The 13616-nt window shown below is 42.9% G+C and overlaps 2 protein-coding genes across 2 annotated transcripts in view; both read right to left on the reverse strand.

Moving 5' to 3' along the window:
- The window catches only part of LOC310963335 (phospholipid-transporting ATPase IB-like), a gene marked incomplete at both ends in the record, with an annotated part of 40678 nt that extends 34953 nt beyond the window's left edge, over positions 1 to 5725 (reverse strand). Inside the window, 3 exons of the mRNA XM_083936079.1 lie at positions 2660 to 2767; positions 5221 to 5396; positions 5721 to 5725. Of these exons, the coding sequence (XP_083792205.1) occupies positions 2660 to 2767; positions 5221 to 5396; positions 5721 to 5725 (289 nt within the window). The remainder of the gene's footprint in view (positions 1 to 2659; positions 2768 to 5220; positions 5397 to 5720) is intronic.
- A 1192-nt stretch (positions 5726 to 6917) lies between these two features.
- On the reverse strand, positions 6918 to 12840 carry rnf6 (ring finger protein (C3H2C3 type) 6). The gene is made up of 4 exons (XM_083935700.1): positions 12763 to 12840; positions 11247 to 11402; positions 10860 to 11024; positions 6918 to 10468 (listed from the first exon to the last, which is right to left on the reverse strand). The coding sequence occupies exons 2-4, from the start codon at positions 11386 to 11388 to the stop codon at positions 8616 to 8618; spliced, it is 2160 nt and encodes a 719-aa protein (XP_083791826.1). The 5' UTR covers positions 11389 to 11402; positions 12763 to 12840; the 3' UTR covers positions 6918 to 8615.
- Between the last annotated feature and the right edge of the window lie 776 nt (positions 12841 to 13616).

A 13616-nucleotide genomic window follows, 5' to 3' on the forward strand; every position in this document is an offset into this window, starting at 1 on the left:
TCAACGTTATACTGCTATACTACACCAGGCCACAGTGCCTGCACATGGCAAAGAGCAAGGGTCAAAGTCTATCCCTCATCTCTATATCTCTGACTGGGCTATTATCTCTGGACCTAACAGAGCTATAAGTCACAATCCCAGCTCAGCACACTGCAAACGGAGTTGGGGTCAATCGAGATAGTGAGTGATTGTAAGGAAATGATTAAGGATGATACAAGGTTAAAGGGAGTGGAGGATGATGCACATTATTATCTATAATGTCATTTTCCCCTTCTGTCACAACGCAGCTCTCTTTCTTTTTTATACATTTCTCTCTTCCTCATTAATTGTCTACTTTTCAATATCTTGATACTTCTATATAATCTATATCCCCCTTACCTCCACCGTTTAACCCTTCTAGCCTCTACCTTTCTAAGCAGATCAATAGTGGCTTTCTAAGCAGCCCACTGCAGCTCTGATTCATGTCTGAGGAGATCAATGCCTCGGTTACTCATCTCTGATGGGAGTAGAGGCACAGTCACCTCAGTAACTCATTACTGATGCATTGCAGATGACTCAGCAGCAGCAAACCCCAGCAGAGCACAGTCAGGTCAGTTACACATGAAGCACACAGGGCTGGCTGGACAGGTACCATAGGTCTGATGAACTGCAGCCAAAAACAGGTAAGACTAGACAGATCCACCCTCAACAAACAATCTGAGCTCATCATACCCTGCTAGTAGACACTACCAGCTACCCATTTATTTGGAGAGGTGCAAACAACATGTGTCCACTTTCTTAAAAAACAATCCTATGCATTAATTAACCAAACTTCCATCCAGAAAGCGTATTAAACAAAACACATTTTACACAGTGGGTAAATATAACACCTGTTCCAGTAAGCAGAACAAGGGTAATGCAGACAATTAAATCCCTAAAGCATGTTATTTTGAATATGTCACTAATCACAAGCGTCATGAAACCTTAATATGGAGTATTGCAGTATTTGAAGTTTGGGGGTGAAACTAAGCTGCCCCGGCCTGGAGCCAAAGTTTCACTGTTAAAAAGCAGGCTAGGCTACTGAATAATGGATAAAGATAGGCTGCATAATTCATCTGCATTTTCCAGTATGGCAAAGCATATTTCACAAGACGCTCTGCCCCGGTGCTGTGACCCAGTCGCCAATATCACGGTGTCTCCCTCTGTAGCTGCGTCAGAATAGTGTCTTGAATATACATTTGATTTTGATTTTGGAGATGCTTTCACATTTCAACCAATCATGTCTGATGCATCTTCCAAACACCCAGCCCAGAGCTAAAATTAGCCAGAAAGGAAATAGATATGTACTAATCCTAACAGCGGTTATAGAAGCTACAATTATCCCCAGCTGTCGAAGCACACACAGCCACACTGAGGACAGAATCTTTGGCCATTTCCACTTCATCTTTCATATCTGAAAATTTTCATTTTAAATGCACGTGGATAGCTGAATGTGCATGGTAAATACGAGTATATGTCATAAGCTGTGCATATTTTATCCCAGCATATTATTTTGTTTTCCTCACTTGGCAACATGGCCGCAAATTTTTTGGAGTCATTGCCCGGTAACGGTAAGTACTCAGGTGTTAATCCTGGACAGCCACTGGCCCCAAAGTGTTCTTGAGCTAAACACTGAACCAGAACCACCTCACTTACTTCAATAAAATTTAAATAACATAAAATATCCCCCCCCCTGACAATCCTGCTGCCTAGTAAGAAAAGCATTACCAACAGAGCGCCGTCCGCCTGGACGAGCCCTTCGTCCCATGGCTGTCTTGGTCTCCTAGGTGATCCGCAGGCCCTTTTTGCAGGACCTGGTTGACCTGGCCTCAAGCCTTCCCAGTGGGTCCATGAGCAGCCGTAACAGAGTAGGAAGTAAGGCCAGAAAGCTACTTACGAGCCAAGTGAACGAGCATGATAATCCCCTCTGTGTCTGCTCTGCAACTTCACCTGCTGCTAATCCATAACCTGATAATCCTACAGGTGACACTGCAGCACGCACACAAATACACATAACACTAATGTATGCATATGCACATATACATACACCCACACACAACAGCACTGTTTTACGGGCACTCTCTCACACACAAAGGTGAACATACATCTTTTAATGACCAGAAAACATGCAAGGCCCCAACATGCTGCCCCGCTCCCTACCTAAATCCAGCTCAGTCACTTATGTCTAATACAGCGGCAGTGTTCATGTATATGCTCTGTTTGGGCATGCCATGTCCACACATGCATGTGTTGTATTCTACAGCGTGCATATGTATTTATATTGAAAATTTTGCTTAAAGACCCTAGTGCATATCGATCTGTCTTCATCAGCATTTGTCTGACATAAGTGGCCAACCTGCTATCTACAAGCACATGCAGTGAAAGGTTTAATTCCAGTCCAGCATTCATCACTCCAGGCCCCAAGGAGCTACAAATTATTCAGGGTCCTCAGCAGAAATATCATGTCTTAATCTTTTTCAGAGAAGAACAAGAGACACTCTAGTCAGTAACTAGACGTTGTAGCTCTTGAGGGCCGGGGGTTGGGAGACACCTGCTCTTATCTGTTGCGCATTGGCCACATGCACCTTGGGATTCCGGACATAAATGGGGCGTCATCCAGTCTAATTCGATGCAAACTCACTTTTATCAAACCTGTCTGTGAGGCAGGAACGCATGGTAATGCCGGTGCCTTCGCCTGGGTCCTGTGGTTCAGAAGCCTCCTGCCTAATGGTGGTCAACACTAACTGCTCTGTGGGCACCAGAGAGGCCGTGGCAGGAGAAAACAACACACACACACACACACACACACAAGACAAGAAGTCAATAAATACATACAACACATCTATGTGTCAATAACTGACCTGTGAATGTGTCTGTATGTGCCCGTCGCTGGAAGCATCATAGTGAGAGATGAGATTCATGCATGTCTATGAAAGATGTAGGCTTGAATAGAGGCACACATGGACTGGACCTTGTAGCTTGTGCAGGAGTGCCCCCCTGTGTCCAACTACTGTAAATACATCATTGCTGAAATTTATTAGGCCCCTCTCTCTATCCCCCACATCTTATGTTCAGTAGCTTGGCAGCCATGACGACCAGTCATTATCTTTTCAAAACAGCTGTACTCTTGACAGTTGGCTCAGCTGCATGACTCACATAAACCAGACCCATCAACATGTGCTCTCCGATTGAACAAATAATAAACAAATACTGTGGGCTGTCCAAGACAATCTACAAAAAACTGCAGGACGTATTCATTACACTTTATTTTGCTCCATATTGTGACATAGCGATTAAATGTATTTTTTTCTGTACAGTATAATGGGCTTTCTCAACCAATGTGAGAAGTGCTTTAAGTGTTTGCGAGTACTTATGTGTACAAGGTACTATTAGAAACATGACAAAATGCTCAGAGTTTGTATCACCACTATGTATTGTCTTCCAAAATACAAATAAAATCATTACTCTGGGTGTGGATGTGTTTTGAGAGTGTGAATAAATGTGACAGATATAGCGGCAGACGTCATCACCGGGGATATAGCAGCTCACTAATTGGAGCAAAGAAACAAGAGGTCAGGCTCCAAGAGATTACAGTAAAGGCAGCGATGTGAATCCAGCGAGGGAACGCATGGACGTAACGACTGACTGGCCTGTGTAGTAAACACTACTACACACTACCTTGTCACTATAGTGTCAAAATGTATGCTTCTACCTTTTTGTCACCGGTGCTGAATGCTTTTAACCTTTGACCTGTCTTCTGGTAAAAAAAAAGAAATATATATATATGCCGCCCCAATGTGAAAAGATCCAAAGGTATGTTATTTTAACAACAGGTAAATGTCTGGGAAACTCTGGCCTGAAGACAGTGTGGCCCAGTTGGCGCTCATCTTTGCTCACAATTTGCCCTGCTTTCTATTTCTGGAAGCTGCATGAGGCATTCAGCCACACACACACACACGCACACACACAACACATCAAAGCAGCACAACAATATGTGCCCGTCACTATTAAGAAGCCACTGGATGAGCCAAACACATGCTCCTCTCTTCCAGGACAATCCGATGTCCGTTTGCCATGTGTGAAATCATCTGATGCAGCTTTTTGTCAGACATCCCCATCCTATGAGGCCCTTTCTCCTAAAAAAATACAATGGAATCACTATATAGTTTGCCATGGGGGATTTATTTAAATGAAGAGCCTGGCAGACACAGGTCCTTGCTGCCACAGCCTGCCACATCTCTTTCCAACACGAGTGTGTAAAATGCTGTGATGTAAATACAGGCTCTGGATGTGGATGGCCTTAGGGTCAGCGCTCTTAACAGTCACGTGGATTTTAAGTCGGCGAGGTAATAGGCTCTTCTTGGACTGAGTTAAAAGGAGCTTGGGTTTGACTTTTGAAATGCAAAACGACTTATATATATTCCTTATTATATTTAGATATGGAATCATTTGGGCGAGTCAGCCCACCTGAAAATATGGTGATGCTTTTTTGAAAAGCAGCTGAAGACCCACTTGTTTAAACTGGCTTTTGTCTCATATTTGTAATATTGTGTTTTCAAATCTTTTTAATTATTTTATTTCCAGTGGTAATTATTTTTTGCTTGCTCATTTTACTATCTGGGTCTTGTTTTAACAATTTTGTCATGTGAAGCACTTGTGACTTTGTCCGTAAAAGGTGCTATATCAAATAGACTTAGTATTATTATTATTATTATAATATACCATATGATTCAGGACGTCTGTATACAAGGCAACAGAATTATATAATACCAAAAATGGTGCCATGGGAAATTGCATTAAGATGGATAAGGTTACACAAAAGACTCACATTCATCGTATCATGAATAAATATAAAGTTAATGCACGGATTCCTCAATTTATCTGTCTATATAAAGGGCACCTGCAGTCTGCTCGTCCTTGCATCCCCAACCGGTGCCAGAAAGATGAATGAGACTGGAGGATAAATACCGGTACAGCAAGTCACCCCACGAGCATGCCGCAGTCCCGGACAACACCGGTCCCCGTTATTATGCCAAGCACATATCAAATACGCACGATTATGATGCAGGCCGCTATATCTTCTATAATTACAGGCCCGTTATCAACAAACCGATGTTTACAGTGACAGACCACTGAGCTGCAGGCGGAACCTTCGATTATGCACAGATGAAATAGTGTGTTGTTGTTTTTTTTGTAGCTTACCTCCCTCGCTGTGGATCTTCTTGGGTCTCCGGTTGAAATACATCTTGCTGCTGGTGGTGAACGAGCGTCGGTTAGGCTGAGACGAGGAGGCCGGAGCGGTGGCATGCTCATGGCTCACCGACAGAGCATGCAGGGTAAGCGGCTGCTCTGGGCCCGGGCTGCGGCCGCTGCTGCTGCTGCTCAGAGATCATAATTTCTCGGATGCCTGGATCGCGAAGTAATGTTGTAGATGGCAGCTCCAGAAACAGCGTCAAGTCAGACTGAATACAAAGTGTGCTACTTCCGGTCACTGCTTTCAAAATAAAGTACGTTATACACTAAAGACTCAAGGGGAAGGTAATCAGTCAATGTAATGAATTCAAAGCGAATTGTGACGGCGAAACATGACTTAAGTCTCAATAAATGAATGCATAAATAAATACAGGAATCAATAAATTCATAACTCCTGAAATAAATGAATAAATAAATAAATACATGCATGGATAAATGTGTCCTCCTACCTCATTAACTTTATGGTCACAGAAATACTGAAATAAATAAACGTAGATGAACAAAAATTTATAAATAAATGTATCTATGAATGTTTGTTTTTTTACGTAAAAGAAACGTGTTTCTTATTCATGCATTTATTTATCTGTTAATTTATTTCAGCATTTACTTTTTGGTCCTGTATTTATTTATACTAACTAGAGCTGAACAAAAATAACAAGCAACTATTTTGATAATAATTTAATAATTTCAGTCATTTGGTAAGAATGTCAAACATTTCCTCGTTCCAGACAATTAACTTTGAAAAATTGTTGTTTTTCTATGTTTTATACTATTGATTCATGGGACACAACAAGTAGTGGTCATCTTTAGGTTAATTATAAAGAGCATTTCAGTACTCTCTGATTTCATAGCCCGAATAATCAATTGGTCAACTTAGAAGCTAACTGGAAGATTGATTGACTGATGAAAATATTTGCAAGTTTTAGTGAATATAATCCAAATAATGAAAATGAAAATCTGTAAACCTTTATTTTGAAGGGTAACTGTCAAACTTCCGCTCTTGTCTTGACCGTTCAGATGAGCCACGGGGGCGCGCATCATATGATGAAATGTCTGCGCGCATCCGCCCGTGAGCGCAAAGATTGAACTAAAGTTAATATTTTTGGAACAATATAAATATATCGAAAACAATAACAATAATAATTGTCCTAGTTTAGTAGTTACCGGTAACGTTACTGAAGTCAGCACATCGACTCAGTTACAGTTACTCTTGCTAACATCAAACAGCAAAGTTAATTAATTTACGGTAACGTCACACATTTACACAGTATTTAACGTTAGCTAACACTCACCGGCGACAGTTTTACGACGTTAAAAAGCCACCGAAACGTGCATAGAAACTTATAAAATCACGTCTACAGCATCATCAACATGTCCTTTTGTATATTTGTACGATTGGTTTGGTTGAAGTACAAATTTTGGTCAAAATATGGCTAAATACAAATAGCTTGTTGGTCGCTAGGACGGTTAGCCGTTGACATCTGTCGCTAACAACTACACGCGCACGCGCACCCACACACTGTACACACCAGATTTCCAGGCACAACAAAGCTGCATTTTATTCCATTGTTAAGAGCAGAAAAGAGAACCCATGTCTTCATTTTATTACATAGTAACATATGTATCTTTACTGTTTACTCTCATCACATTGTAACATAATACATATTTCAAAAAAGTTGTTTCCATCTTATTAAATGCCAACAGAATAAATATTCACTTCTGAACTCAGTGACCACAACCCCCCACAACTCTCCAAGGTGGTGATCGGTAGTCTTCCGAGAACCAAGTTTACTGGGACATTGGCCCTTTCCTTCACCCCCCATGCAAACTCACATGCACACACAACTAATACAATCATACCCCACTCATCACACACGTCCATACCACATCATTCCTGCAGTTTTATTTGTGACATGTAACTGCAGAGATGTAATAACTCCTGTGTACTGTTGTTGATGTAAAAAAAAAATTTTTTGACCCTGGGGGCAATACGCTTGACTGGGTGGTTCAGATAAATGATTCCCCTGTGGTACACTAGAAATGCCAAGAGCGTACAGGAATATATTACTAACACCGTCTTATTCAGGTGTTGCACTGGAACTGAAATAGAACGCAATCGCTACACTATGACAGAAAAAACGTAGTTTTGCAGTCAGAGCTGCGGAAAATGCTCCAAATATCAACAATTTACCATCTTGTGGTTTTGGAGTTTGCTAGACAACTGTAAAAACTGTTGAAAATCTGTTTTTTATTCTTCAATTCCATGCTTTTTGTTCTGCAGATGTATCAGGCGAACTACTCAATGCGACTTCATGACTCAGGTCCCAGGGTGTCTCGTCAGGTATGGAACAGCAGCGGTAACAAAGAGGAAACACTTTTCAGGGTAAACAAGACTTTGTTTTTAAGTGGAGATGATAATCAGGCATTACAATGTAAACAACAATGAACAGCAAAACAAACAATACTGTCTTTTCTCTCTGTATTGCACAAGTCATACTAAATTACATCTCTGAATTCCTGATTATCACATGCCTTCTGCATTTCATTTGAGTTGGGCTGCTCATATGGGGTCTGTTGATGATTTCATGAATTTTAGTGGGCGACTTATGGATGAATTCTCTATTGCAATTATATGGAAGAGTGTCTTGAACGGGCTTAAACAAATATTACTAGACGCACAGAATAGAACTTATTTCAAACTTAAAAACATAGTTCATACACATCCCAATATCATATCATACATTTCTTTACCAACTGTAAAGGGACCCTTTAAATTAAACTTGAAGCTTTAAAATGGAGAATGTTAAAAAAAAAAAAAAAGTTTCCTGCTTCCATTTTAAACAGATGGCATGTGAGGAGCAGCTGGCTCCAAACCCCTTAAATACAAGCAGTGCTGGGTTATTTACAGCTTATACTGAATAAATCAGGTCTAGAAGTGATTTGTATAGTCCAGCTGTGACAAAGAGACGTCACATGTATCAAACATTAAAGAGTTAAAGTGAGACTAGTCAGCAGCAGCTACTGGAGCTCCTTAAGCATTAATGCCATCCATTGACATAGGACTCTTAAGCTTTGCGACAGAGACCATTGAACGGTTCATAGAAGGAAGAAAAATTAAACAGTAATATGTTGCTGAAAACAAAGTCTAAAAAAATAAAGTTTTGTTAATTCTCTGCATTTATAGTTTCTTTTTCCGCACTTTTGGTTCAACCTTCTTCAACTTCAACACAATGGATATTTTTCAAAGAAATTAAACCATAAAAGCGCTATGTACATGCAAAGCCCACTTGGGTCTGCTCAGTTCAGCCAGCCAGGAACTTGATAGTTGTTTGTGAGCAAATAGGTCAGTCATGATGCACTGCGAGTATGGGCTGCCTGCAGATGGGGCAGGTGTTGTTTTCAGAGAGCCAGCGGTCGATGCAGTGGATGTGAAATTCATGAGAGCAAGGTAGGCGGCGCAGCTTGTTGCCCTGGGCGTACTCATTGATGCAGACGCTGCATGTACGACCCATCTCCCCGTCCAGGTTGGCCTGACCATAGGTACGCGTGGATAGATTGTCAATCTGCTCTTTGGTCAGGCCCCGGGGGTGTTCGTCATCCTCCTCGTCATTGAGCAAGAAGAAGTGTGCCAACCGCAGGATGGGTAGAGTACCGTTTTCTACCAGGTTGTTGGTGTCTCTGCTGGTCACTCGTCCCTCGGTGGTGCTTACTACCCCTCCTCCGAGCCTGGCCTGCCCACTCTGGTCCTCATCACTTCCCACCAGCCCCACCCTCTCCTGATCGACCCCTTCTGTACCAACCTGGCCATCTTCGCTTTCATTTGAATGTAAACGACTGGCTGGGCTGGTGCTACCATTTGTCACACTAGCATCTGTGTGGCTAGGTGCAACAGTTTCAGAATCAGCCTCTGTCTCCATTAGGGAGCTCAGCTCCCCAAATCCAGTCATGATCTGGCGCAAAATTGAACGCAGCGCAGTAGAGTTGGGCTCCCCCAGACCCGTCTCACTAATACGCCTCAGTGGAATCCGGATAGTGCTCACGTAAGTGCGGATCCCAGCTCGCTCAGAGCGGGAGATGGTGCGTCTAAATCCACCACTGTCACTTTCAAATGTGACCGTATTCTCAGCAACCCGGGCACGAGAACGCGTTCTGCTGGCGATGCTGTCCCGATCACGGTTTTCACCAGGTCGAATCCTTCTCACCTGCAGGTCCAACATAATGGTTGGGTGCCGTCGCACCGCTGCACTTCCTGCTCCTACTACATGCGATTCACTTTCGCGCTCTCCTGTCTCTGCAGCTGGCTCTGTAAGAGCTGCAGGTTCTGCCATAGCCGCCCCAGTCTCCACAGATATAGAGCTTGTGCCACTTCCTGGCTCTATAGTGTGAATGCTCGAGCCAGTGGTACCACTGCTTGTTGGTGGAGTGGTACTGGCAACAGGTATTCTGTGCAGGGGAGAACGGCTGCGCCTTGACAAGCGGGATGAAACCCCACCACCTGCTGTAGCTCTGCGTGCACGACCACGTGATCGAGTCCTACTGCCACGTGATTCGTGTTCCATTGCTGGGGCCTGAGACCCAGACTGCGGTGACACGCGGGGACAGTCTATAGAAGCAGACATATCATTACTGCCCTGCTCTACTTCGGCATTCAGGGCTTGATGTTGCGATGGTGCAGTTTGATCAAGAGGAGGGTTGAGAACAGTAGGAGGAGGTGCTAAAGTGTGCAAAGTTGCACCTCTCCTCAGAGCAGCGGCCGGGGTAGCTACTGGTGGAGAAAGTGTAGGGGGGCTCATAGAAAGAGTGGTAGTGCTGCTGCGTGTACGCCGTGTTTGCATCCTCCTACTGAGGGCTGGGCGGGGGGTGGGGTACGGGACTGGCCTTGGCGTGGTTGAAGGCCGTGGGTTGGAGAAAGAGGAAGCAGTGCGTATAGAAGGTGAAGTTGTGTTTGGGGCTGTCACTGGCAACTCTGCAGTGTCCGTTGTGTCATTATGCTCCCCCGGCTCCGGCTGATCATGGTTAATGTTGATCTCCAGGCTAAAGCGGAATTCTCCACTGTTAGGGTTGGTCCGGCTGACGGCGCGCCATGTTTGGTTGCCACTCTGTCCACTGCGAGTAGCATTACCAGTGCGTCTGAAAGTGTTAAGCCACTCCAGTAATGAGTCACCGTTAGAGGTTTCTGCTCCGGGCTCTGCGCCCCCTGTAAAAAAACAAATATGGGTAAGACTGTAAACTAAGTTGTATTCATCCCCAAATCCATAAATGCAATTTCCTGCTGTTGTTGCTATTTGATAATAGTTTTAGCCAGTCTGTTTCATACCATACTCACATTAAAATAAAAGATCCATTAATATTTCAGGAAAAATGTTATGGAGCACTCAGTTTCATTTTTTTTTTTTTAATTAATCCAGTTTCACAGAATTTATGATAAAAGCTATAAACTGTTTTTTAGTTCTCCTAGTCCAGTCCTAAAACATGTCTTTTTTATGTGTAGGTTTGTTTGTGGCTTAATCAAAGCCATACTGCATCAAGACTACTGAAAGCCAAATTTGAAAAAAGCACAGAGACATGTCGCTCCCCCTCCTCCCTACCTGCTCCTCGTCTCCCTCCAGCCCCTCTCTCGTCTGCCTCACCGCTACTGCCCTGCTGCTCTCCAGAATCAGCAGTCTGTGAGCGCTGCTCAGCACGGGGCTGAGATGACATGCGCTCTTTTGCTCCATCGAGACGCTGCCGAAGCTCCTCAGCAGTCACCTCACCTTTAAAACATATGAATGTGCAGGTTGTTATTTGCTGTCAGAAGCAGAGGATCAAGAAGAAATATCCCTGCTCCTATAGTGAGAGCAGATTATTGCTACCATACATTGTGAAAGATTGCATGTTAAGAAGCTTATTAACTCCATCTGCTTGTAATACATGTGAAGTAAGAGTATATTGGCAATCCCAATCAGTGCATACACATAATATGTGGCCCTCCTCACCTGGGGTGCCAAGAAGGTTGCTATCTCTCATTAGACGATACTCCTCTTCACTCAATTCATTAATGAAGTGATAGTATGCCTCCTCCCGACGAAGACGCTCTGCCTGCCTCCGCCGTTCGTCTCCCCCACCAGGAGGGTCCATCACCGTGAGAAGTGCTGGCAGACAAGATGAGTGAGTGTGTCAATCAGGGGTGGAATGTCATCTGAAGCTACACACTTAAAAGTTAGCTTTTTTTTTAAGGGCTAAAGTGACATGTTGAGACACTGCAACTCCACCTTCCAAGTGGGCATGCTCAAATGTAATTAGTCAGTTGTTAAAGGACTGGGCTGAGAACCGTAGGGACGCTGGTATGAGTCCCTGTATGGACAAAGTATGGAGTGATGTCTAGTGGCTGAAGAGGTGCCAGTTTATCTCCTGGGCACTGCAGAGGTGCCCCTGAGAAAGGCACCGAACCCCAAACTGCTCAGGGCACCGGCCCCCTCACTCTGACATTTCTCTATTAATTGCATGTATATAGGTGCTGTTTGTGAATGTATGTGTAGATAACATGATTAAAAGAGTGACAAAAAATGATTTCCCCTTATGGGATTAATTAAGTTAATATTATATTATTATTGCAATATGTATGTCAAGCTATTTCACTCTCGTGGAATAATAAAGAACGAACGTTTTTCTCAGCTCTGTATCTCTTACTATGTTTTATTCGATACTAGAGCAATAAATAAATGCAAATTAGAGTTTGTTTATTACCATAGTCTTACAATGACTAATCTCTAGCCAAGGACGACAGTTAAGACAACGCCATCCATTTTCTATCGACAGACTCCACCGGCAAGAGACTGCTACAGTAATCTTGTTCACGTCTAGCCCGATGACTACAGTAAATTCGTCTTATTTAGCATGAGGATAAATGCTCAATTCTTTCACTGCAAGGAAACAACCAATACGGATCATAATAACAACGCAGTCTTCATGTGAGCTAATGTTAGCCAAGAGTAGCTACGGAAGGCCATGTTGAAGTCAGGGGAATAAAGCAACAAAAACTGGCGTTGTCATCCCGGGTAGCCACCAATCACAGGCCTAGGATTGTTAACGGACACGCAGAGCGTCCAATCACCGCGCTACAAAGGCGGGTCCACATCGGAGTGTCTCCTCCATGTAAACGCAGGGGCAAAGAAGAAGGAAAGACAAAAGAATCGTGTCAGATTAGAAAATGGAGATGTTAAAGCCTGGAAATGATTAACTGCGTTCACACCCAAACACAGAAGTCAGTGTTGTGGACCTTTTTAAGGATGCGAAGTGTCATTTTGAATGCGCAATAGCAAAATGAGCACATTAACGTTAGTCCGTCGTCAGCTGGGCAGCCGACTCTCCGGCAGGCTGTGAGGCAGAATAACTATTTACATTTAAATGTGACAAACGGTTTAAGAAAGCAGTCAGCGTACACGGAACTTAACACGTAACCCGAGCATGGTTTTAAAAGAGATGACAGCGACATGATAAGGAATTTAGTACCTGACAAAGCAGCGGTAATATGGACGGTTCGCTTGCTCTCCCTTCTCCCTCAAACCAAGATGGGACCAGTGGTGCTACATTACACCATCCGTTAGAAACAACAGCCCGGGCGACATCAGTTCCTAGGTAACACAACAGTTGCGTTAAACATAACTACCGGTAAATGTGTGCTGTCCAAAATGGGCACCCATCACTAGTCTACGCAGTTTATTATTTTACTTTCTTAATTTCCATTTTACTTATATTTTATTATTTATTTATTTTAAATTCTGAATTAATTTATATATGTTTTAATATTTTTCATTAATTTAAATAAATACGCAAGAAATAAGATATATTTGAAATAAATGAGAAATAAATTGTATTCTGTGAGATTCTTGTTAAGTTAAGTTTAAACAATGGTTTAGTTTGGAAAAATAATAATAATATTAATTAATTAAAAAGAATAAAATAAATGTAGAACAGAGGAAGCTGTTAACTAACTAACAATGAATTATGGATAAGGGGTGGGATTAAATAAGTGTATACTTCTTCCCACTCATTTTCAGACATTAAAATGAATTAAGTATTTTTATATTATTGGGTGTATAATATAATCCACCCATTTTTCTTTGAGCTCTTTCTCTGCTGCAGAGCTGTCTTCACGACGTTTTTGCGACAGTTCCGTGCGCGAATACGGCCGTCGTTACCGAGTGAAGTGCGTCTCTTTGGAGCAGAGATACCGGCTGAGAGGAGCGCAGCAACAAGAGAAAGGGATTTATATTTCGGGCTCGTTGTTCCTCCTGGACGGTCTCCGAGCACCGCGCATTCGCCCCCCTCCGGTACAAACAATCCAACCGGAAAACTCGATGTGG

The sequence above is a fragment of the Echiichthys vipera genome, assembly GCF_963691815.1.
Source record: "Echiichthys vipera genome assembly, chromosome: 21".
Lineage (NCBI taxonomy): Eukaryota > Metazoa > Chordata > Actinopteri > Perciformes > Trachinidae > Echiichthys > Echiichthys vipera.